Source organism: Doryrhamphus excisus, linkage group LG7 (assembly GCF_037039965.1).
Source record: "Doryrhamphus excisus strain RoL-2023G ecotype Guam linkage group LG7, RoL_Dexc_Guam_v1.1, whole genome shotgun sequence".
In the NCBI taxonomy this organism is placed as follows: Eukaryota; Metazoa; Chordata; class Actinopteri; order Syngnathiformes; family Syngnathidae; genus Doryrhamphus; species Doryrhamphus excisus.
The window spans coordinates 18028641-18054826 of NC_136363.1; the positions used below are offsets into that span (position 1 = coordinate 18028641).

Here is a 26186-nt window from a genome sequence, read left to right on the forward strand (position 1 = left end):
CTTAAATCAACCGATGTTTTTGCCGAATCGGTACAAAATTTAGTAGACACCTTTAGGGTACTGAAAAGGATAAATATATAAAATTTGATAAAAATTGGTTGAAATATATGGCTGCTATTAAGAAAAATGTACATGTGCCTGTAAGTCATTGGCTATTACTGTGCATAAGTGTAAGGTAATATAATATAATAAGGTAATATGATGCTGATATGTAGCGTACAGTATGTTCTTCATGACATAACATTGTTCTCGTCTTACTGGAAAGCACCTTGAACAGAACGCCCAAGAGTGTGTAAAAGGAAGTCATGTACACGGATCTGATTTCATCACGTTCAATGCCGCTTTGCATGTGATTCTTCCTCTTTTTTTTTATGTTTTCATTTAGAGTGGAGCGGCCGACACTGACACCACTATGCAAGCACAGATATTTATTCTGGAGAGGCAACGACAAGAAGTGAGCGTATTATTGGGATTTGTTTATAAATGGCGGAGTTTATACTTGAATGATGCATGTTAGCGATTATTGTGTGTTTGCTACTTTAATATTTATTTTTAAAATATTCACGCAGCTGCTGACCATCAATGAAAGATGGGCCAAGGAGTACAGAACCATGGTGGCGCATTACCAACAGAAGGTAAATATATAACATAACATAACACTGAACATTTTTCTACACCTTATATTTGATGATGACAGTATATGGCAGGTTATTATTAGAATGAACTTTGTAATGTCATTTATTCCCATAATATTTGTACTTTATTCTTGTATCATTATGACTTTTTCCTAAATCTAATTTCCCCCAAAATTACAAATTGATTTATTTTTGTTTGTTTGTTTGTTTCTCTTAATAATTACACTTAAGAAAAAAGCTATTCAAACTTTTTTAATTTTTTTAACTTTTTAAACGTTTTTAACTAAAAATGTTTGTAATTAAAAAATTTTTTTGATTAAATTTTTTTAAAGGAAAGTAAAAAAAAATTTAATTATTTTTTTTAAATTAAATTAAAAGAACATTTTTTAATTCAATTTAAAAAAAACATTAAATTACATTATTTTTATTTTATTTATTAAATCTAATTACCCCCAAAATTACAATATTTTTGTTTGTTTGTTTGTTTCTCCTAATAATTACACTTAAGAAAAAAACTTTACTATTCAAACTTTTTTAATTTTCCTAACTTTTTTAACTTTTTAAACTTTTTTAACTAAAATTTTTTTAAATAAAAAATTTTTGATAATTTTTTTTTTTTAATGAAAGTTAAAAAAATCTTTTTAATTATTTTTTTTTAATTCAATTTAAAAACATGTTTTAATTCAATTAAAAAAAATTTAATGAAATTTTTTTCCATTAGAATCTTTAACTTTTTTCTATTAATACTTTAACTTCATTTTAGTAAAATTACAGCATTTTTTTCATTTATACTGTTTTTTTTAATTTAATTTAATTTATTTTAATTTGAACTTGCTTCTTGTAATTTTTTTTTCTCTTAATTCTGACTTTATTTCCATAATATTTTGACTTAATTAAGTCAATATTCATATTATGACTTTCTTCTCGTAATATTATGACTTAATTACAATAAATTTACTGCTTTTTTGTCGTAAATTTCGGACTTTAATCTTGTAAATGTATGACTTTTTCTTGTAATTTTATGACTTTATTCACGTAATATCACGGTTTTTTCTTGTAAATTGTAATTGTATTGTAATTGTAATTCTCACAATATTACGACTTTTCCTTCTTGTAAATTTACTACTTTTTTCTAGTAATATTACAACTTTATTCTGGTAAATTTACTACTCTTTTTTTTTAACAAATTTTTGACTTAAATCTTCTAAATTTACGACTTTATTCTTGTGATTTTGCTGTTTTATAGCTTCAAAGTCTACAAGCATCACTACAAGATGGCGGTGACATTGGGAAGAAAACATGTAAGACGGCCAAAGAAAAAGAAAATAGTCGGGTAAATTCAGTCATATTTGAACATAGTCATATAATAATAATAATAATAATAATAATATTTCATTAAAAAGAGTCTTTGTGACTGTTTTTTATGAAGACCAACAGCGACGTACACACTGAGCTCCTCAACGCTCTGACCAAAGCTAATGAACTCCAGCTGCAGAACAGCACTCTGACCAGAAGAGGGCAGCACCAGCAGGAGGAGATCCACCGACTCAATAAGGTGAACACAATCGTTCAGAAACATACAAAATGGAGCAGGACTATAAAAAATCAATTTTTGTTGGTTTTTATCAGGCTTTGGAGGAAAGACTTCAGCCAGCACGCCCTCTTGAGGACAGTTTTGTACCGTCACAGGACGTCTGGAAACACCAGGTCCGGTTTTAGTCAACACAGACATTGGTTTTATGTTTGTGTGTCTTCATATCATGTTGTGTTTTTACAGGCGGAGGTTTTTAAGGAGGACTTTTTGAAGGAGCAAAGGGACAGGGAGAAGCTCCAGCAAAAGTACGCGGAGCTGGAGAAGAAGTTGACAAAAGCCCACGATGAGCTACACTACCTCAAATCTCAGGTATTAACATTTTGTTGATTTCCAAGTCATGTAGGTAGTAGCTTTACATTGTAGTACGTTGGTGCCATCTAGTGGTAGGCAGGTGGAACAACACTTGTATCTGTGCTCTACGTATGTGGAAATAAGTCATTCAACCTTTCAAGGGGGCACGAGCCAATTAAATACAAGTAAAGTGATGCCGCGTAAATGGACACAAGGGGGCGACATTACACCTTAAATTTGATGATGACATATGGCAGATTATTATTAGCATGAACTATAGTCTTTTGTAGCATTTTTATTCTGGTAATTTATTCCCATAATATTTGTACTATTCTTGTATTCTTATAACTTTTTACGTAATTTAATTTTCCCAAAATTACAAATTTATTCTTTTTTGTTTATTTGTTTGTTTATTTTTCCTAATAATTACACTTAAGAAAACAACTTTACAATTCAAACTCTGTGCTACTAAAATGAATTATTTTTATTTTTTCTCATTAGAATCCTTGACCTTTTTTTCTATTAATATTTTAACTTTATTTTAGTAAAATTACAGCATTTTTTTCCATTTATAATTTATACTTTTTTATTTAATTTATTTTTATTTGAACTTGCTTCTTGTAATTTTTTTCCTCGTAATTCTGACTTTAGTCCCGTAATATTTTGACTTAATTCTCAAAACAAAAATTTTTCAGTGACCAAATTGTCCAAAAATGACAACTTTATTTGTTGTTTTGTTTATAACAATATAATATAATAATATATAATATAATAACTTAAAAATACTTCAACTTTATGCTACTAAAATAAAAATAAAAATAATTAAATAAAAATAAAAATTTCCTTATAATATTAATATTATAATGTCATTAGAGTGCTACTTTTTTCTTTTAATATTTTGACTTTATTCTTGTAAATTACTGCATATTTTTCAATTTTAATTATATTTATTACTATTATTTTATTATTACTATTATTTTATTATTACTGTTATTAGTAGTATTATATTATATTATTATATTATATTATATTATGCTATATATAATATATTACTATTATAATTTTAATTATATTTAAATATTTTTAGATATAAAATAAATTACAAAAAAAGCCAAAAGCCTCACTTTGGGCACCCCTGCTACATGGCTACATGAGTAGAAGCCATACATTATTACCATAGCAACCAGCTACAAAACAACTTATTTATCCAGTTTTCTTTGTGTTTTTATAAGGCCACTTGGACCCGCCTCCTGCGGCCCGTCGTGGACTGCAACTGCAAGCAGGCCGAGCAGCGTCAACACCCATGATAGAAGATGCCACATTGGTATAGATTATTATTGTACTGTAGTCACTTTAACCTTTTTATTGTCAACATTACTAAATATAAACTTATGAATATTATCCTCGGAGATCATGTGTATGAATTCTAAACAATCCGAAACAGTTTGCGAAGTCTTTGGTGGACTTTATTGACACATATCATTTTTTTGTAAAATCAGATGATAAATGTCAGTCGTGTACTTGAGCACACATGTGATTAAAGTGAGCCTTTTGTTGTAGCTTTGTGAGACACTATAAATAGCACAGAGGCAAATGCTAATTAATAATAAAAAAAATAATAATAATTTACAAATGTGTCCGAGCAAGCCGCTGATGAATGTGTTGTTATAAAAAAAAAAAGGTCCTGATCCCAGATAAATACGTTAAATACGTTCTACGGGCCCCCCCCAATCACGCACCTAGCAGGAATACATCCGTTTGTCAGAGGAGCTTCAATAGAAAGCAGGGTTCGTGTGTTCGATGACGCAACGGCGGCAGTGGCGCCGTACAAAACGCAGCGCCTCCGACGACACCTCGCATTCCTGAACGTTGAGTAGCTGGAGCTCGCAGCAATTGGCCGCGAGTGCCTGGAGACCCCGCCCCGTTACGCTCTCGCACGCCCGTAGGCTAACGCGTCTCAGGCCGCCGCAGTACATCGCTAGCTGCTCCAAGCCGCTATCCGACACCAACGGGCATTTACCCACGTCTAGAGATTTGAGTTTCGGACAACTGCGGGCAAGGTGGCTCAAACCGTGGTCCGTCAGCCCCTCGCAGCCACGAGCGTTCAAGTAGCGTAATTTAGGGCAGTAGCGAGCGACGTAACGCATCCCCACGTCGGTGATTCGAGTGCAGTGAGCTACGCTAAGGTAGCGTAGGCAGCCTTCCAAACGGGCCACCTCACGCAACCCGAAGTCGCCGACTAAGCGACAGTCGCTGAGGCTGAGTTCCCGTATGGACGGGCAATGGAGGGCCAGGTGGCGGAGGGCCTCGTCGCTGAGGCGGGTGCAGCGGCGCAGGTAGAGGTGCGTGAGGCGGGGGCAGTGGGTGGCAATAGTCCGCAAGCCCTCGTCTTCCAGGCAGAAGCAGTCAGTCATATCCAAATAGTGGATGGAGATCTGCTGGCCGTGGAGCGGCGACAGATGAAGTGAGGCCTCCTGGGTCAGGCTGATGCACGTCACCTTGGAGCAGCCTGCATGGGGCAAAGATTAATCGACAACACGATTAATGCAGTTATTTATTCTCCACATTGTTATTATTATTATACGGGAGACAGATGACATTTTGTGTTATTGTGCAATGACAATAAAGGATATTCATACATCCATCTATCCATCCATCCATCCATCCATGTATCTGTCTATCCATCTATCCATCTATTCATCTATCCATCTATCCATCTATCCATCTATCCATCTATCCATCGATTCATCTATCCATCTATCCATGTATCTGTCTATCCATCTATCCATCTATCCATCTATCCATCCATGTATCTATCTATCCATCCATCCATCCATGTATCTATCCATCCATCCATGCATCCATGTACCTATCCATCCATCCATCTATCCATCCATCCATCCATCCATGTATCTGTCTATCCATCTATCCATCTATCCATCTATCCATCTATCCATCTATCCATCTATCCATCTATCCATCTATCCATCTATCCATCTATCCATCTATCCATCGATTCATCTATCCATCTATCCATCTATCCAGCTATCATCCATCCATCCATCCATCCATCCATCCATGTATCTATCTATCCATCCACCCATCCATCCATGTATCTATCCATCCATCCATGTATCTATCCATCCATCCATGCATCCATGTACCTATCCATCCATCTATCCATCCATCAATCCATGTATCCATCCATCCATCCATCCATCCATCCATGTAGCTATCTATTCATCCATCCATCCATCCATCAATCCATGTATATCTATCCATCTATCCATCCATCAATCCATGTATCTATCTATCCATCTATCCATCCATCAATCCATGTATCTATCTATCCATCCATCAATCCATCCATCTATCCATCTATCCATCTATCCATCCATCAATCCATGTATCTATCTATCCATCCATCAATCCATGTATCTATCTATCCATCCATCAATCCATCCATCAATCCATGTATCTATCCATCCATCCATCTATCCATCCATCCATGTATCTATCTATCCATCCATCCATGTAGCTATCCATCATCCATCCATCCATCATCCATGAATCCATCCATCCATCCATCCATCCATGAATCCATCCATCCATCCATCCATCCATGTAGCCATCCATCCATCCATGAATCCATCCATCCATCCATCCATGTAGCCATCCATCCATCCATGAATCCATCCATCCATCCATGTAGCCATCCATCCATCCATCCATGTAGCCATCCATCCATCCATCCATCCATCCATGTAGCCATCCATCCATCCATGAATCCATCCATCCATCCATCCATCCATGTAGCCATCCATCCATCCATCCATCCATCCATGTAGCCATCCATCCATCCATCCATCCATCCATCCATCCATCCATGTAGCCATCCATCCATCCATCCATCCATCCATCCATCCAAGTCAAAATATTACGGGAATAAAGTCAGAATTACGATGAAAAAATTAAAATAATTCAAATTAAATATTTTTTTAAATTAAAAAAAAAACTATAAATGGAAAAAAACTGCTGTAATTTTACTAAAATATTAAAATATTAATAGAAAAAGTCAAGGAATCTAATGAGTAAAAATAAAAATAATGTCATTTTATTAGCACAGACTTTGAATAGTAAAGTTGTTTTCTTAAATAGTGATATCCATTTGAAAAATAAAATACCTGTAATATCACAGTACTACTTTTGTATCGCGATATATATCGCCGAAACGATATTTTCCTACATCCCTATATGTGGGTGTACCTGAGAGGTTGAGGTGCTCCAAGTTGGGACATCGGGACACGACCTCAAACACGGCGTCGTTGGAGATATTGTAGCATCCGGCGACCTCCAGGCGCCGCAGTTCGGGGCAACACTGGGCCAGCACGTGCAGTCCGCGGTCGGTGAACCTCTTGCATCCGTTGACCACCACCGTCTCCAGGGTGAGGCACACATTGGGCGTGTCCTGACATAAACGGTGAGTGAGCACCCTGACGGCGCGGTCGGCGTGCAGGAGCTCCCCCGTCAAACGCACGGCGCTCCAAAGCCGCGGGTCCCACGCCAGGTTGTACCATCGTCGGCACACACGGGCACAGCGACATAGCTGATTGGTGGCAAGGTGGGAGAAGATCTGCAAAAGGGCGTGGTCAGGGAGGAGGTCCACCGGGGCGTGGCTTTTGGGTGGACGTGAGCGTGTGTGAGTGCCGGGCTGAGGGTGGACAACGGCGACGGTTTCGGCGGCGGCGGATGAAGAAGACGACGTGGAGTTAGTGTCATGGCCGTTGCTGGAGAGCGCCGGGGAAGAGAGCGACGACGACTTGGACGGGAGGATGAGACCTGGACTGGGGGTGCTCAGAGTCCTTGTGCTGGAGTCCAAACCTGAACAAATCCATCAACAAACAAATTCAATACTTTGCGGTTTCTACGACATCAGAATCACGCTTGGAGGTCGTCCATCAACCGGTTGTACGCCGCACGTCAACGTACGCTTGACTAATGGACGCCATGCTGTCCCTAATGTGGATTTGTGTGGTGGGAATGTCAGCGGGACAGCGACATGGTCTACAGATGTGTATTCCAGACTCCAGCCTTCCAGACTTTGTGATGACATTCACAGACTCTCTCTTAGGAACAAGTCGCCCGATTCGCTTGAAAAGTCTGCCTTAAAACGTGTCTCCAAAATCAGTTTACAATGTACAGTTTAAGATTTATTGCCATTTCCTGTAGTCAGTATAACTAATAAATATACAAACATACACCAATACGAGTTTAAATATTTTTACGTTTTCCTATAATGCATTTTGTTTTAGCAAAGCATTTCATTAGAGGACAAGCAGAATAGAGAATGGATGGATGTATGATGGCACTGCAATGCTTCCACTGTCCACTAGATAAAGCCAAGAGGGAGGCTGAAGTCATCGCAGAGCCCCGGCAGGCACAAATGAAGGCTTTGCTTATAAGCAATACATCATGGGAAAACTTTAAGAGTTATTTTATTTGAAACTAGTATTGATTGACTAGTATTAAAGTGGTTACCGCGCAGGCCTCACAGCTAAGAGACCCAAGTTCAATTCCACCCTCGGCCATCTCTGTGTGGAGTTTGCATGTTCTCCCCGTGCATGCGTGGGTTTTCTCCGGGTAATCCGGTTTCCTCCCACATTCCAAAAACAAGCTAGGTTAATTAGCGACTCCAAATTGTCCATAGGTATGAATGTGAGTGTGAATGGTTGTTTGTCTATATGTGCCCTGTGATTGGCTGGCTGGCGACCAGTCCAGGGTGTACCCCGCCTCTTGCCCGAAGATAGCTGGGATAGGCTCCAGCACCCCCCACAACCCTCGTGAGGATGAGCGGTAGAAAATGAATGAATGAATGAATGAAACTAGTATTAGTACATGTTTGTATATTCAGCACTTTTGTATATATCTACACTTTTTGTGACTTCATTCATATTAGCATTTTCTTGCTATCTTGCTAACTGCTGCGTATCCACTCACTCGCAGCCCCGCCTCCATGTACTTGGGCAAAGGATTCACTCTCTCTCTCTCTCTTGCGTTCCACAATACCATTCTACTATAGCATTCATTATTTCTACAGTTCATGTACACTTCCGGTGTCTATAATTAAAAAATAAAAACCAGGATCAAAATGACAATACAGCCGAAGTCAAGGCAACAAATAAAACACTTAAGCCACAAGAGGATTTTCCAATTCATAAAAAAGTAATCGCAACAATAAGAAGTAAGTGTAGAAAAACATATTTCTGTAATGGACTTCAGTGTGTAGACATCACTGTCAAATAATGGACCATTTTGAGGGTTTTGCATGAAGCTAGCTGCAAAATATGCAATGACCATTCAGTACAGACACATTTACTGTTACTGTAATATATACATAAAAATATAAACAAATAAATATATTAGCTACTATCCAACTGGCTAGCATGTGAACATTTCGTTCTGCTCTTTTGAGGTTTTCAATAAGTTCCGTTTGTACTTGCAGCGTATTTACATTAGAATGAAAACCCCGATCAAAAGCCAAAAAAACACCCAGAGTTTGCATGACAACACTTTACGTCTCCATAACAACCGCGACCACTGATGAAGACCATGTGACGCGACTTGAGACAACTGCCTACATGAGGAATCGGTGCACAGCTGTCACAAGAGGAACAAATAGCGTGTTTACTTTAACCAGCGCACAGATGCTGGAAGACTCAACGTGCTGCAGGAAATCGGAGAAGAACATCTGGTCTTTACCTTGGACGCCGCGGCAGCGGTGGAATGAAAGCGCGACTCATGCATTGTGAATGTAACCGCGACTGAAATCATTCGCCACTAATACCCCCAAAAAATCTGATCCGCGGCAGGCAGCAGGATCGAATTAACATCAACTGTCGAGAGGGCGCTTTGATAGCTTTTTGAGGGTGTAAATCAATGACGAGAACTGAGGAAGAAGTGCAGCTGCGACTTCAGAACCGACGTCTTTTTAAATGCCGAGAATTAAAGAAGAAGTGCCGCATTTGATGGGATTGCTTGTGGGTTTTCTTGTGAGGAAGGCACAAAAAAGGGGGAAAGGAAGAAAGGAATAATAAATAATAAATAATAAATAATAAATAATAAATAATAAATAATAAATAATAAATAATAAATAATAAATAATAAATAATAAATAATAAATAATAAATAATAAATAATAAATAATAAATAATAAATAATAAATAATAAATAATAAATAATAAATAATATGACTTTATTTTTGTAAATTTACTACTTTTTCACTGTAAAAATTTGACTTTTTTCTTGTAAATGTATGATTTTTTCTCATAAATTTATGACTTCATTATTGTAAATGTACTACTTTTTCCCATAATGTTATTAAACAATAAATAAAATAATAAACAAAATAATAAATAATAAATTAATAAAAAAAAACTTAAAGTGTAGCATTTGGATAAATAAAGCTTTAACATGCAGCTTTAAATTTAGAATAAAAAACATAAAAACAAATAAATTAAATAATGTCATTAAATAAATAATAAATAATAAATAATAAATAATAAATAATAAATAATAAATAATAAATAATAAATAATAAATAATAAATAATAAATAATAAATAATGAATAATAAATAATAAATAATAAATAATAAATAATAAATAATAAATAATGAATAATGAATAATAAATAATAAATAATAAATAATAAATAATAAATAATGAATAATAAATAATAAATAATAAATAATAAATAATAAATAATAAATAATAAATAATAAATAATAAATAATAAATAATAAATAATAAATAATGACTTTATTTTTGTAAATTTACTACTTTTTCACTGTAAAAATGTGACTTTTTTCTTGTAAATGTATGATTTTTTCTCATAAATTTATGACTTCATTATTGTAAATGTACTACTTTTTCCCATAATGTTATTAAACAATAAATAAAATAATAAACAAAATAATAAATAATAAATTAATTAAAAAAAACTTAAAGTGTAGCATTTGGATAAATAAAGCTTTAACATGCAGCTTTAAATTTAGAATAAAAAACATAAAAACATATAAATTAAATAATGTCATTAAATAAATAATAAATAATAAATAATAAATAATAAATAATAAATAATAAATAATAAATAATAAATAATAAATAATAAATAATAAATAATAAATAATAAATAATAAATAATAAATAATAAATAATAAATAATAAATAATAAATAATAAATAATATGACTTTATTTTTGTAAATTTACTACTTTTTCACTGTAAAAATGTGACTTTTTTCTTGTAAATGTATGATTTTTTCTCATAAATTTATGACTTCATTATTGTAAATGTACTACTTTTTCCCATAATGTTATTAAACAATAAATAAAATAATAAACAAAATAATAAATAATAAATTAATAAAAAAAAACTTAAAGTGTAGCATTTGGATAAATAAAGCTTTAACATGCAGCTTTAAATTTAGAATAAAAAACATAAAAACAAATAAATTAAATAATGTCATTAAATAAATAATAAATAATAAATAATAAATAATAAATAATAAATAATAAATAATAAATAATAAATAATAAATAATAAATAATAAATAATAAATAATAAATAATAAATAATAAATAATAAATAATAAATAATAAATAATAAATAATAAATAATAAATAATAAATAATACATTTACTACTGTTTCACTGTAAAATTTTGACTTTTTTTCTTGTAAATGTATGATTTTTTCCTCATAAATTTATGACTTCACTATTGTAAATGTACTACTTTTTCCCGTCATTTTTGGACTTGATTCTCGTAAATTGATGACTTGTTGGAAATTCCTGACTTTATTCTCGTACGACTTTATTCTCGTACGACTTTTTTACGAAATTACAAGAAGCAAGTTCAAATTAAAATAAATTAAATTAAATAAAAAAAAAACTGCTGTCATTTTACTAAAATAAAGTTAAAATATTAACAGAAAAAAGTCAAGGATTCTAATGAGAAAAAATAAAAATAATGTCATTTTAGTCGCACAGAGTTTGAATAGTAAAGTTGTTTTCTTAAATAGTGATATCAATTTGAAAAACAAAATACCTGCAATATCACACAGTACTACTTTTGTATCGCGATATATATCAGAATTAAAGAAGAAGTGCCGCATTTGATGGGATTGTTTGTGGGTTTTCTTGTGAGGAAGGCACAAAAAAAGGGGGAAAGGAAGAAAGGAAGATAAATTGGCAAGAGGGGCTTTGCAGACTTTAGCAGAGATGGAGACAAGTGCACGGGCAGGCTGCAGAGTTAAAACCGCAGGGATTCTTTTGAAGGCTGCACAGTGAAGGAGAAGGTTTATTACCTCCACCAGGTGCACAACGCGCAAGTTGGGAGGTTACATCTGTTTGTTACCAACCTAACAGAAAATAAGTCCAGGTTTGACCCAAATAAAAGACAACGCTTAATATAAGACCGGACATATATACATATAGCGTCTAAAAATATTGAATATAACAATATGTATAAGATGCATTTGTGTCAACTCCCTTGAAATTGCATGTCAGTATACAGTATAGAACTGTATAACAATATAACAGTCTCTAAAGTCATCATACAGCAACTTCACACTCAAAAGGTATACCTGAGAAATATACAAACATGTACCAATATAAGTTTAAAATAAAAAAAACTCTTCTACAGTTTCCCATTACTGCATTGCATCTGAGCAACGCATTCATTGGGGTGCTGCAATGACGTCAGCCCCTCTCTGGTGCTGCTTAAATAAAGACACACATCATCCAAAGTATAAGATGCAGATGTATTTACTACACTAAAACGGTCTGAAAGTTTAATACTGGCACTATGTAAAAAATAATAATAATAAAAAATACATTAACTGTTGGCTGCGGTCGAGTGGTTAGCGCGCAGGCCTCACAGGTAGGAGACCCAAGTTTAATTCCATCCTCGGCCATCTTTGTTTGGAGTTTGCATGTTCTCCCTGTGCATGCATGGGTTTTCTCCAGGTACTCCGGTTTCCTCCCACATTCCAAAAACATGCTAGGTTAATTGGCGACTCCAAATTGTCCATAGGTATGAATGTGAGTGTGAATGGTTGTTTGTCTATATGTGCCCTGTGATTGTATATAACAGTATAGTGTATAAAAATATTGTATATAACAATATAACAGTCACTAAAGTCATCATACAGCAACTTCACACTCAAATATACAAACATGTACCAATATGAGTATTAAAAAAAACAACTCCTTAAAAGTTTTCCCATGCAGTATTGCATCTGAGCAACACATTCATTGGGGTGCTGCAATGACGTTAGCCCCTCTCTAAAACGGTCTGAAAGTTTAATGAATGTTAAGGAATGTTTCCTCCCACATTCCAAAAACATGCTAGGTTAATTAGTGACTCCAAATTGTCCATAGGTATGAATGTGAGTGTGAATGGTTGTTTGTCTATATGTGCCCTGTGATTGGCTGGTGACCAAAGTCTTCATTTGGTTTTTCTTCACTTGCTGGTGTGTTTTGGATCAGAACCCAAGTTGGTTTCAGCTTGAGGTCACCAAGAGATGGCCGGATTTTTTGGGTACACAGCAGAATTCATGGTTCCATTTATCACAGCAAATCTCCCAGGTCCTGAAGCAGCAAAACAGCCACAGACCATCACACCACCACCACCATATTTTACTATTGGTATAATTAGACAAGCATTGAGGCCCTGCCATGCAGGCTTAACTGAGGCAAGTGAGGCCGACAGTTGTTGTTGTGGGGTCTTTTGTGACCTTGAGGTTTCATGTTTTGTGGTTAATGGCTCTTTCTGTGGTTTGGCGGAGTCCTAAAGTTTTAGAAATTGATTTATTAAGAGTGTTAATCTTGATTTAATTTATATTGGAGTTCCAAACATAGTCGTTTTGAGTGGACAAAAAAAGTTCTGAGTCATTAGTTCTGAGTAAATGGTATAAGAGTACCAACTTATAACTAAGTTTTTGTGCAGGCCGACCCACTTCCCTGATATCATGAACAGCAGTCTTGACAGGAAGCAAGGTAGCACTCCTTTGAGGTTATTCCTATCCTGTGGAGGGATCACATACAACTTGCTCATCTTAGTGTGAATGGTGTACAGGGTCATAGGCAACACAATCAAAACACAAAGTTTCTCCTCGTTTTTGAAATAAAAACAACCAACTAGCAACAAATACCGCAGGGTTTCATTGAATACATGGAAGTTGATGTTAGCGTCCAGTGTAGTGGGCGCTATCAGCAAAAAGCCTTCACTACAGGAAACGGTGACGTCATGACACAATAATCTCGAAGACAATAGGCCAGGAAGCCGCGACTATTCGGCTGTACACAACTCCCACAAGTGACCTTCCATTCCAACAATGACATTCACATCCAAGACGAGTTGCTGACATGAATATTCCGAAAAAAAAAAAATCCTTCTGTCTCCGTGATGTCACATCCTTTTGGAGGAAAATAATGCCTGCTTTGCATCGGTTCCGCGACAACACAGACAAACGGCACCAAAAAACCTCCTTGGTGGAGGTAATGACATGTTAGCACTCACTGTGTCTAATTACAGCCCCGCAGCGGTTCTGCTAAAACCGTAAAAAGATTGAATATGGACTTAACTCACAACCATTTTGAATGCTTGTTTTAAGGGGGGGGTTTGTGTAACACTAATTACAACATATAGCTCCTGTCACATCGCCAAACAGACCAGAGGTGTCAATCAATCACGATATGGGGACGAACCTCTTCAAAGCAGGGACAAATGTCTGCTTGTTCTTCTTATGGTGACAACACAGAAACATGTGGTTGCCACACAATTTACAACCCCAACTGTATACAGTATAGTACTACTGCTAGTAGTACACAAGTACAGCCAAGCCTGAAACAAAAAAACGCATTTATTAAAAACAGAAAAATTAATAAACTTTACTTTGGTTCCGATTTTCTACAAGAAAAGCTCTGATAAAACATTCCACTGTTCTCAAATATCTTAATTTTTATTTTTCTACACAAAATAAGATCAAGAATAAAGAAAATCAATCAATCAATCAGTAATAAATAAATATAATAATAATAAAACAAATAATTAAAAATTAAGAAACCACATATAGTTGGTGGGTAGACAAATTATTTTTTTTCAGATTAAAATGAACAAAGCATTATTAGAGCCCTGTAGACAGGACAAAACACGACTATAGTCACATTTATACTTTTTTTATTTACAACATATTGCGCAACTGCAGGGTCTTGAGACACATGCTAACTCGCAAACTAGAGAGCTAGCGACCTAAACGGTAGCCTCCAAGTTATTTCCTGTAAACTTAAAAAAAACAAAAACTTACCACTTCCACACGGATAGGGAGGATAACTATTAACAGTTATTTAACCTTTAACATAAACATTAATGAAATGTAATAATTTTTTCTGGGTACATGATACTATACAGTATCCATATCAAACTTGCGCGGGCCGCACTGACATTAAACTTAAATCAAGGCGGGGGGCCTCAAACTAGTGTCCTGCGGGCACTCAACGCGTGTTTGAGACCCCTGGTTTAGGCACTCAAATTTTGAGGGACAATACAAAAACCAACCACTTTCATTCTAGATTGCCCTTTGACCCTTCAGTTCTACTCCGCGGGCCAAATGTGGCCCGCAGGACACTAGTTTGAGGCCCCTGATCTAGGGCATTACGGCGTCGGCTTTCATTTCCTTTCAGGATTCCGTTGATGCAAACTTTCCAGGGAACTACTTCTTTGGTACAATGGGGCAATATTACATTGGCTGCTGTCTTCATCGGTAGTATCGCAGTACAAAATAATAATATCCAACAATGATGTAACTCTACTACCAACGGGACTACTGCCAATACTACTAAAAATGTAAGAGAGTTATTTTGGCTTCACCTTTTTTGCCGAATCAGCTGGCAAATGCGTCTTTCAGCAACAGCTACTTCATCACAATCTGTAGCGACATTCAGTTCCACTCAGGACACATTTGTCACGCCGGCTCCCAAGAGCCATTTGGGATGAACGATGTTGAAAGCGTCGCATTTCCAACATATTTGGAGCGTAACGGAACGACTTTCCCAGCAGTGGTCGGTGACTCAGCGGAACCCTTCACCAGGCTTAGATCGTCAACGGCGTGAACGGTGATATATCTGCTGGAGTAAACACGACAAAATGGGTCGCTGGGGTAAAGGAGTCCCCTTAAAGATGAGGAGGGAGGTTTTTGTGAAGGGAAATCACAATATTAACACAGCTGAGGCTGGGAGGTGATTTATATATCCATCGGCCAGCCAACAGTTAATGTATTTTTATTTAATGTTGTATTTTTTTTTTTACATAGTGACAGTATTAGAGTTTTTTATTAAACCATTTTAGCGTAGTAAATACATCTGCATCTCATACTTTTGCTGATGTGTATCTTTATTTGAGGAGCCCACAGAGGGGCTGACGTCATTGCAGCACCCCAATGAATGCATTGCTCAGATGCAATACAGTATGGGAAAACTTTTAAGGAGTTGTTTCTTTATATTCATATTGGTACATGTTTGTATATTTGAGTGTGAAGTTGCTGTATGATGACTTTAGTGACTTATATTGTTATACAGTTCTATACTGTACACTGACATGCAAGAGAGGGGCTGATGTCATTGCAGCACCCCAATGAGTGCGTTGCTTAGATGCAATGCAGTAATGGGAAACTTTAAAACTGTTTTTTAAGCTTATATTGGTACATGTTTGTATATTTCTCAGGTGTACCTTTTGAATGTGAAGTTGCTGTATGATGACTTTAGTGACTGTTATATTGTTATACAGTTCTATACTGTATACTGACATGCAAGAGAGGGGCTGAAATCATTGCAGCACCCCAATGAATGCGTTGCTCAGATGCAATGCAGTAATGGGAAACTTTAAAACAGTTTTTTTAAGCTTATATTGGTACATGTTTGTATATTTCTCAGATGTACCTTTTGAGTGTGAAGTTGCTGTATGATGACTTTAGTGACTGTTATATTGTTATACAATTCTACACTGTATATTGACATACAATTTCAATGGGGTTGACACATCTGCATGATGTGTGTCTTTATTTAAGCAGCCCGGAGAGGGGCTGACGTCATTGCAGCACCCCAATGCTCAGATGCAATGCAGTAATGGGAAACTTTAAAAGAGTTTGTTTTATTTTGTTGGTGCATATTGGTGCATGTTTGTATATTTGAGTGTGAAGTTGCTGTATGATGACTTTAGTGACTGTTATATTGTTATACAGTTCTATACTGTATACTGACATGCAATTTCGAGTGGGTTGACAAGCTAATTGTACTACAGTTTCCTCAATGGTTGGTTTTCTTACAGTTGTACATGGATGCTGAACATGGCATGATCACGTTTTAATAAATTATTCCCAGATTCCTGGATTTGCAGAGAAAATGCTGAATCAAGAATAGTATACGGTAGCAACATATAAATAAAGTACCACAGTGGACTGAACCAAACTATAAATTCAGTGATCTTGACCCTAGTTCTGGTACTCCCAAACGTTCCACTTATGCACCACTGATCCTACACTTGTGTACGTGTCCAGACCTGGAAAAGGTACAACTACCTTGGGGTCCGATAATAATGAGCACTATGGCTTACTTGAGTGCAGAGGTAGCCTCCTTATGTCTTGCAAGTGTCGCTACTGGGTCAAACCACCTTGGGGGGGTGGGAGTTCACGGTTTAAGATCGTGAATACTCCCAGTGTGTGGCGGGCAGGCAGGCATGGAAACAGCCGAGACTGCTTCCTGATTAGTTTAGTGGAGGACAGGACCGGGTGGGCGACTACTGTGTGTACTTACTACTATAGCACTATGTGTGTGTGTGAGTGAGTGTTTTTAACAAGGGAGGGGGGGGGGGGGGTTGGTGGGAGTTTGACTGCGGCTGTGGTGGTTGCAGACCGTGTAATTACTGCCACTTAGCGTGGAGGACAAAATAACACTTTCAGTCATAACTCAGGACTAACATTCTTGTTGATTTGATGGACACGTATGTAGCATTGACATAGTCATGTGACTAAATTCTGGCACCCAAACAACTCTTTTCTTCTACTGAACCGCTGCACACAAAGAGGTGAAAATTTGCCAAAACATGCACCAAGACTGTGTTGTTTGTGTTATTATTTTGCTAAGAAATACACCACATGGTGGCGCTGTTATCAAACCCATACATCGACTTTACGTCCCACACAGAGCTGTTCTACAAAACACACTCTGTAATTTTTGCGTGTTTCGCCCAATCACCACCGAATTCGGTACACACCTTTAAGGGACCGATAAGCACATATGCGTGAAATTTGAGGAAGTTTAGTCGAAAAACAAGGCCGCCATCAAGCCAAATGTTGTACACTGTAAACTTACTGCAAAAAAGGCTAGTAAGGATAATTCATAATGCCGCCTACAGAGAACATACTAACTCCTTATTTCTAAAATCACAAATACTTCAACTTGCTGATATAGTTCATCTTCAAACAGCTAAAATAATGCATAAGGCTAAAAATAACCAATTAGCTAAAAATGTCATCCAATACTTCTCTACAAGAGAGGAGAAATATGATCTCAGGAAAGAAGTACATTTGAAACACTTATATGCTAGGACTACGTTAAAAAGCCATAGCATTTCAGTATGTGGAATCAAACTATGGAATGGATTGAGTAAGACCCTCAAACAATGCACAACGATGAGCCAATTCAAGAAACAATACAAGCAGTTGATGTTTGCTAAATACAAGGAAGAAGAGTCTTGACAAAAAAATAAAAATAAAAATAAAAATAAAAATAAAAATAAAAATAAAAATAAAATTAAAATTAAAATTAAAATTAAAATTAAAATTAAAATTAAAATTAAAATTAAAATTAAAATTAAAATTAAAATTAAAATTAAAATTAAAATTAAAATTAAAATTAAAATTAAAATTAAAATTAAAAACTATATCAGGTAAGCAGGAAGTGAACAAATGTAACAGTTACTGATTGTAAAAGTACCAGATGGAGGGGTAGGATTTAATAAGCTTTGCTTCTTCCTACTCCTTTTGGACATGTGGAACTGCGAACTGATTATGGGATGCATTCAATTGTAATCTGATGCATGTTCAAATGAAATTAAACCATTACCATTACTTTTGGGGTGTCCCAGGAACACCCAGGTTCTTCTCCAAGCACAAAAACGAGTTAGGAAGTGGGGTGGTGGGAGGAGACAAAGCAGAAGAAGAAGACGAGAAAAAAGGAGAGGAGGGGAGTTAATGAGCACCAGATGCTTTACCTTCGCTGGGAGTCGCATTCTTGGGCGCTTTGGTCGGCGTGTGATCGGTGCTGGAACTTATGTCAGAGGAGATGCTGGAGCTCCCTTTGCCTGGAGGAGGACAAGACAGCAACATCATCTTTTTTTCATGTTTCATCACTATTATGACACCTGCAATATGTCAAAAATGTTGACACTTCGAAGCATTTTCAGCCTTCAAAGTCAGCAGCAGTCAATTTACTTCATATGCCGAAGTGCTTCCCGGATCAAATTCCTGGTGGATTTACAGCATGCGGCAACGAGCTAAGCTTGTAGAGTTAACATCTAGGATGAGAAGAAGACTCGTCCACCATGGTGACTCCCTGTCTGCCTGCTTGTTTATGGGATTTCATTCCTCTGGCAGATCATAAATGCAGCTCTGTGGCTTTCCTGAGACAAAGAATGCGGTGCCTGCTGAGAGGTTGTCCCAAAAAGCCAAGATCATTTACGCAAACAAGAACCTTAAAACGTCCCAAATTCTACAGAAGTGACTTTTTTTTTTTTTGGTTGATTTTTTTTTTTTTACAGTAATATGCATCCCTAGTAGTGATGGGTCGTTCACAAACATGACAGCTTTTAGATTCGGCTCTTTGAAGTGAACGACAAGAGGCGGTTCTTTGAAGCCATATGTGATTAGTCAATATGTGTGGTGTCATGAATGTCAACAGCTAGCAGAAGGGAATGGAATGGATTACAAACACAAGCAAGTCTTCCAGACCATCACACTACCACCACCATATTTTACTGTTGTTGTGATGTTCTTTTTCTGAACTGCTGTGTTATTTTTACACCATATATAATGTGACACACATCTTCTAAAAAGTTCTTGGGGATCCTCACGAGAGTCGTGCAGGGTGCTGGAGCCTATCCTAGCTGTCTTCGGGCGAGAGGCGGGGTGCACCCTGGACTGGTCGCCAGCCAATCACAGGGGACATATAGACAAACAACCATTCACACTCACATTCATACCTATGGACAATTTGGAGTCGCTAATTAACCTAGCATGTTTTTGGAATGTGGGAGGAAACCGGAGTACCCGGAGAAAACACACGCATGCACGGGGAGAACATGCAAACTCCACACAGAGATGGCCGAGGGTGGAATTGAACCCTGGTCTCCTAACAGTTAATGTATTTTTATTTAATGTTGTATTTATTCAATTTTTTTTACATGGTGCCAGTATTAAACTTTCAGACCGTTTTAGTGTAGTAAATACATCTGCATCTTATACTTTTGATGATGTGTGTCTTTATTTGAGGAGCCCAGAGAGGGGCTAACGTCATTGCAGCACCCCAATTAATGCAATACAGTATGGGAAAACTTTCAAGGAGTTTTTTAAATTCATATTGGTACATGTTTGTATATTTGAGTGTGAAGTTGCTGTATGATGACTTTAGTGACTGTTATATTGTTATATACAATATTTTTATACACTATACTGTTATATACAATCACAGGGCACATATAGACAAACAACCATTCACACTCACATTCATACCTATGGACAATTTGGAGTCCCTAATTAACCTAGCATGTTTTTGGAATGTGGGAGGAAGTCGGAGTCCCCAGAGAACATGCCAACTCCACACAGAGATGGCTGAGGGTGAAATTGAACTCGGGTCTTCAAGCTGTGAGGCTTGCGCGCTAACCACTTGACCTCTGTGCAGCCAGTTAGGCCTGCAGTTTTTTTTTAAATGAGCCGTCACCATTTCTGGATAATGGCTCTCATGTTGTTGTGCTGAAGTCCCAAAGCTTTAGAAAGTTTTTTCTCTATGTGTCCATCTGTCCCACTCCTTAATATGTGTAATGTATGGCATTTATTATGTGGGACAAATGCAGAGTGGATAATGTACACTATAGCGACACACAAAGCAGTCTCAGTCAGGCGTACAAAAGCACATTTAAACCGTAAAAATACATCAATATGGAAGAATAGGATGCGTCCCGAGTACCCAGCAAGTCACCCCAAGGTGCAAGTGTTCATGATGTCACCAAGCAGCAAACATCTGCTGTGGCTTCCACTTGAATCCAGCAGTGACTCACACATGCTGTTTTCATATCAAAGCAAATATGATGCAACCCCCTCCCCGAGAGAAAACTATTCTAATATGTCTTTTCTCCACCCGAGCCGGCGTGTGATGGAGTTCTGCGGCTTGCGGATTCGTGCGAGGCCGATTGTTTCCTAGAAAAAAAAGTAACATGGAGAAATGCCGCCTGCTTCCTGACGTCTGCTTATATAATACGCCGGTCTGGTGGATGTGTTCCTGCATAGCTGGGACCGAAGCGGTGGATTAGTTGCCGAGTCACACTTGGAAACAGATGTTTGGACGGATAGCCTACAAGCAGAAGTGGACTTTTTTAAAAAGTGGACACGCGACAAAGTGAAAATGGAAAGGAGGTATATTTGGTAAGGATCTGGGTAAAGGTGCCTTCACAGTTTGACTCACTGTTATTATCATCCTCCATGAACCAGGAAGTAGCCTGCTAACACAGTAACAGGCTTTCAGCTCATTACACAGCTTTGTATACTGCATGTCAAAAGTTTGGAGACACTTTCTCATTTACTACAAAGCAAAGGTGTCTCTAAACTTTTGACTGGCTAAATAAATATTTATCCATGTTCTCCCTGTGCATGCATGGGTTTTCTATTTTATTCTATTTTCTATTGCATATAACAATATAACAGTCACTAAAGTCATCATACAGCAACTTCACACTCAAATATACAAACATGTACCAATATGAATTAAAAAAAAACTCCTTTAAAGTTTTCCCATACTGTATTGCATTTGAGCAACGCATTCATTGGGGTGCTGCAATGACGTTAGCCCCTCTCTGGGCTCTTCAAATAAAGACACACATCACCAAAAGTATAAGATGCAGATGTATTTACTACACTAAAACGGTCTGAAAGTTTAATGAATGTTAAGGAATGTTTCCTTCCACATTCCAAAAACATGCTAGGTTAATTAGCAACTCCAAATTGTCCATAGGTATGAATGTGAGTGTGAATGGTTGTTTGTCTATATGTGCCCTGTGATTGTATATAACAGTATAGTGTATAAAAATATTGTATATATAACAATATAACAGTCACTAAAGTCATCATACAGCAACTTCACGCTCAAATATACAAACATGTACCAATATGAATTTTTTTTTTTTTTTAACTTTGTTTGTCTATATGTGCCCTGTGATTGGCTGGCAACCAGCCAAGGGTGTACCCTGCCTCTCGCCCGAAGACAGCTGGGATAGGCTCCAGGGTCCCCCCGCGACCCTTGTGAGGATAAGCGGTAGAAAATGAATGAATGAATGAATATCATAACCCAGAATTCTCATACTATTGTGCGAATGGTTACATTTATCACACCAGGTCCTGAAGAAGCAAAACAACCGCAGACCATCACACTACTACCACCATATTCTACTGGTTGGTAGGATGTTCTTTTTCTGAAATGAGGTGTTATGTAAAAAAAAAGTCAGTTTTTGTCTTGTCAGACCACAGAGTATTTTCCAGAAAGGATTATCATGATTTTTTCTGGGAAAATTGAGACCAGCCTCAATGTTATTTTTGTTCAACAGTAGTTTTCTTATGAACAATGACAATGACAATAACAAATAATAAAACAAAGCTTTGTCTTTAAATATATGTATATATATATACAATATTCTTTCAAGGTGAGGTTATGGGCATAAAACTATAATACAGGAATGATGCAGTTGCTGTTTGAGTACATTTGGAGCACCAGCAGCGATGTCGTCGTCATCCGTCTTGTTTTAGTAGCGACGTTTAACTCATTTTTAGACTTGCGAGGTGGCCAATGTGCCTCGCCGCATACGTTTTATTGCGCCTGTTGCCATGTGGTTTGATGGCTTGGATTTTAAACCCGCTACATTGGCTCAACCCTGTAGAGCTTCGCCACAATCAAAAGTGGACTCGGTGGAGGTCCCTGAGGAGCCTCAAGCAGCGGGTCCACTTGCACTGTGTGTGAAGCGGAGCCCTCGTTTTGTGTTATTTTAAACTTCCAATCTTTTCTCTGTGCTGTTATTGACTTAGGATGGGATCATGCTGGAATGTTATTTATCCAAACATTTCAGCTCTGGAGACAGAAATAACGCGGCCGGAGATTTTGGGAGTGAATCGCCGAAGATTAGGGATTTTAGATGATTTAAAAAAAAAAGTCTTGAGATTCCAAGTTAGGAGATTTTATCAGTGTTGTGGACTTCATTTATCATCCTATCAACAAAGTGGTTTCTCCCCATTTTGAGGCCACATTCCATTCAGGTGAAGCAGTTTCCTTGCTAAAGATAAAGAACACTTCTATCCTGCAAGGCCACCAAAGTATTTCTACCCATTCTTACATTTATCTTACGTATTTGTGCAAAAATGTCAAGAATTGTCTTTTATCAAGATCCGAGTGAGTCACACCTAAGGACTCATGGCCTTTGACCCCGCCTCCTTGAGGACTTGAGGATGGTGGACTTTCGGTGACATATGACGTGACTTGGTGTTGTTTGCATGATAGGATACTGATGTTTGCATCTTTTTAACACTATTTCCGGCAGTTTAAATGTTACATATGTGGTGCTATATTGGATTAAAACAAAATAAACATACTTTTAAAGTAGAAAAAGCAGAAAAATGTGCTGCATTAAAGTGTTTTACATTGATTTTTTTGCATTATAAGAGGTAAACATTCACATTCAATGTGTTTTAAGTGTATTTATTAATCAATTAAAGGGACTATTCTCTGCATAAAAGTTAATATAACTCTTCAAAGTGAGTCAAAGCATTGTTTGCATGATAGGATACTGATGTTTGCATCTTTGTAAACACTATTTCCGGCAGTTTAAATGTTGTATATGTGATGCTATATTGGATTAAAACAAAAAAAACATACTTTTGAAGTAGAAAAAGCAGAAAAATGTGCTGCATTAAAGTGTTTTTGCATTATAAGAGGCAAAACACACTTCCAATGTGTTTTAAGTGTATTTATTAATCAATTAAATTGACTATTTTCTGCATTAAAGTTAATATAACTCTTCAAAGTGAGTCAAAGCATTGTTTGCATGATAGGATACTGATGTTTGCATCTTTTTAACACTATTTCCAGCAGCTTAAATGTTATATATGTGATGCTATATGGGATTAAAACAAAATAAACATACTTTTAAAGTAGAAAAAGCAGAAAAATGTGCTGCATTAAAGTGTTTTACATTAATTTTTTGCATTATAAGAGGTAAAACACACTTCCAATGTGTTTTAAGTGTATTCATTCATTCATTCATTTTCTACCGCTTTTCCTCACGAGGGTCGCGGGGGGTGCTGGAGCCTATTCCAGCTGTCTTCGGGCGTAAGGCGGGGTACACCCTAGACTGGTCGCCAGCCAATCACAGTTTTAAGTGTATTATTAATCAATTAAATGGACTATTTTCTGCATTAAAGTTAATATAATCCTTCAAAGTGAGTCAAAGCATTTTTTGCATGATAGGATACTGATGTTTGCATCTTTTTAACACTATTTCCATTGGATTAAAACAAAATAAACATACTTTTAAAGTGGAAAACGCAAAAAATGTGCTGCATTAAAGTGTTTTACATTGATTTTTTTGCATTATAAGAGGCAAAACACACTTCCAATGTGTTTTAAGTGTATTTATTAATCAATTAAAGGGACTATTTTCTGCATTAAAGTTAATATAACACTTCAAAGTGAGTCAAAGCATTGTTTGCATGATAGGATACTGATGTTTGCATCTTTTTAAATGTTATATATGTGATGCTATATTGGATTAAAACAAAATAAACATACTTTTAAAGTAGAAAAAGCAGAAAAATGTGCTGCATTAAAGTGTTTTACATTGATTTTTTTGCATTATAAGAGGTAAAACACATCCAATGTGTTTTAAGTGCATTATTAATCAATTAAATTGACTATTTTCTGCATAAAAGTTAATATAACCTTTCAAAGTGAGTCAAAGCATTGGAAAAAAAATGCGTAAGGAAAACTCAAGAGGATCTTTCGGGGGTGGCGGTAGATAAGAAACCGTTAGAATTTACGCAGCACTCACCCTCGCTTCCATACAGTTTTCCGTTGTTGGCACCCATTTGAAAGGACACATAGTCGAGCACAGAACTCGACCTAAATCCGAAGCAGAACCGAGAGTCCAAATAGTTAATCCAGATGTGGACGAGAGGAGGCTTCACTTCCCGGCCTTCTTCTTCTACGACTTATTCTTATTCCAGCGGTGCAAGATACTGTATCTACATCTTTCTTTATCCTCGTGTTCGATTTCTTTATCTTCTTTTTCTACGCTTCCAGAACACAAAAAAAAGTTCGTAGCAGAACGTTGTGGAAGTGTTGTAAATGGCAAGCAGCTGTTTGTCTGCCTGCCTCAATAATAAATGTGCTGCTGGACTAGACGACGTGAAGAGAGACTTGCTGCTGCTCCTCTGGATTTAAAGAGACCGCAGCACCAGAAAGAAAGCAAAACCACCAGCGGGCCTTTTTTTTGCAACAATAGACGAACATCATAATTACAAGCCCCGGGGCTGCACACTGATCATTTACATTTGTGAAGGATATCAAAATAGACTGGCAGTGAAATCACCAAACACGGAAGATGGCGCTGTGTTCAGGGTCTCATCACCGCGCAAACTGTAGCCCAGGGGCCATTTGTAGAAACTGAAATGGATTAATTCATTCATTTTCTACCGCTTTTTCCACACGAGGGTCGCGGGGGGTGCTGGAGCCTATCACAGCTGTCTTCGGGCGAGAGGCGGGGTACACCCTGGACTGGTCGCCAGCCATTCACAGGGCACATATAGACAAACAACCATTCACACTCACATTCATACCTATGGACAATTTGGAATCGCTAATTAACCTAGCATGTTTTTGGAATGTGGAGTCCCCGGAGAAAACCCACGCATGCACGGGGAGAACATGCAAACTCCACACAGACATGGCCAAGGGTGGAATTGAACCCTGGTCTCCTAGCTGTGAGGTCTGCGCGCTAACCACTGAACCGCCGTGCCGCCTGAGATGGATTAGATATAATTTTATTGCTCCCTTAGTCATGTGCAGGAAGTATAATAAAGGAAATATTGATAGTAATACAACATATAATGATAATGGATGGTACAAAATGTGTTGTACATCCCTAAAATAGAAGATCTTTGACTTCCACTTTTTTTATACAGCACATTTTATAAACAGAGTTTCCAAAGTGCTGCACAGACTAGTAAAATTAAAAGTAAAAATACAATACAATAAATAAAAGTACAAATTGGTTAGCGCGCAGACCTCACAGCTAGGAGA

The 26186-nt window shown here is 36.8% G+C and overlaps 2 protein-coding genes across 3 annotated transcripts; one reads left to right on the forward strand and one right to left on the reverse strand.

Moving 5' to 3' along the window:
• Positions 1-4079, forward strand: LOC131109138 (TNFAIP3-interacting protein 1-like). Its single transcript, XM_058060801.2, has 7 exons — positions 1-454; positions 570-635; positions 1882-1968; positions 2065-2190; positions 2265-2342; positions 2413-2538; positions 3753-4079. The coding sequence occupies exons 1-7, from the start codon at positions 413-415 to the stop codon at positions 3825-3827; spliced, it is 600 nt and encodes a 199-aa protein (XP_057916784.2). The 5' UTR covers positions 1-412; the 3' UTR covers positions 3828-4079.
• LOC131109137 (F-box/LRR-repeat protein 7-like) lies at positions 3965-25403 on the reverse strand. Of its 2 annotated transcripts, XM_058060800.2 has the most exons (4): positions 24937-25403; positions 18847-18936; positions 6787-7401; positions 3965-5029 (listed from the first exon to the last, which is right to left on the reverse strand). In XM_058060800.2, the coding sequence occupies exons 1-4, from the start codon at positions 24971-24973 to the stop codon at positions 4293-4295; spliced, it is 1479 nt and encodes a 492-aa protein (XP_057916783.1). In that variant the 5' UTR covers positions 24974-25403; the 3' UTR covers positions 3965-4292. The 2 variants fall into 2 exon arrangements, with proteins under 2 accessions (XP_057916783.1, XP_078648407.1); XM_078792281.1 differs by lacking the exon at positions 24937-25403 and having other exon boundaries at positions 18847-19958.
• Positions 25404-26186: the final 783 nt, after the last annotated feature.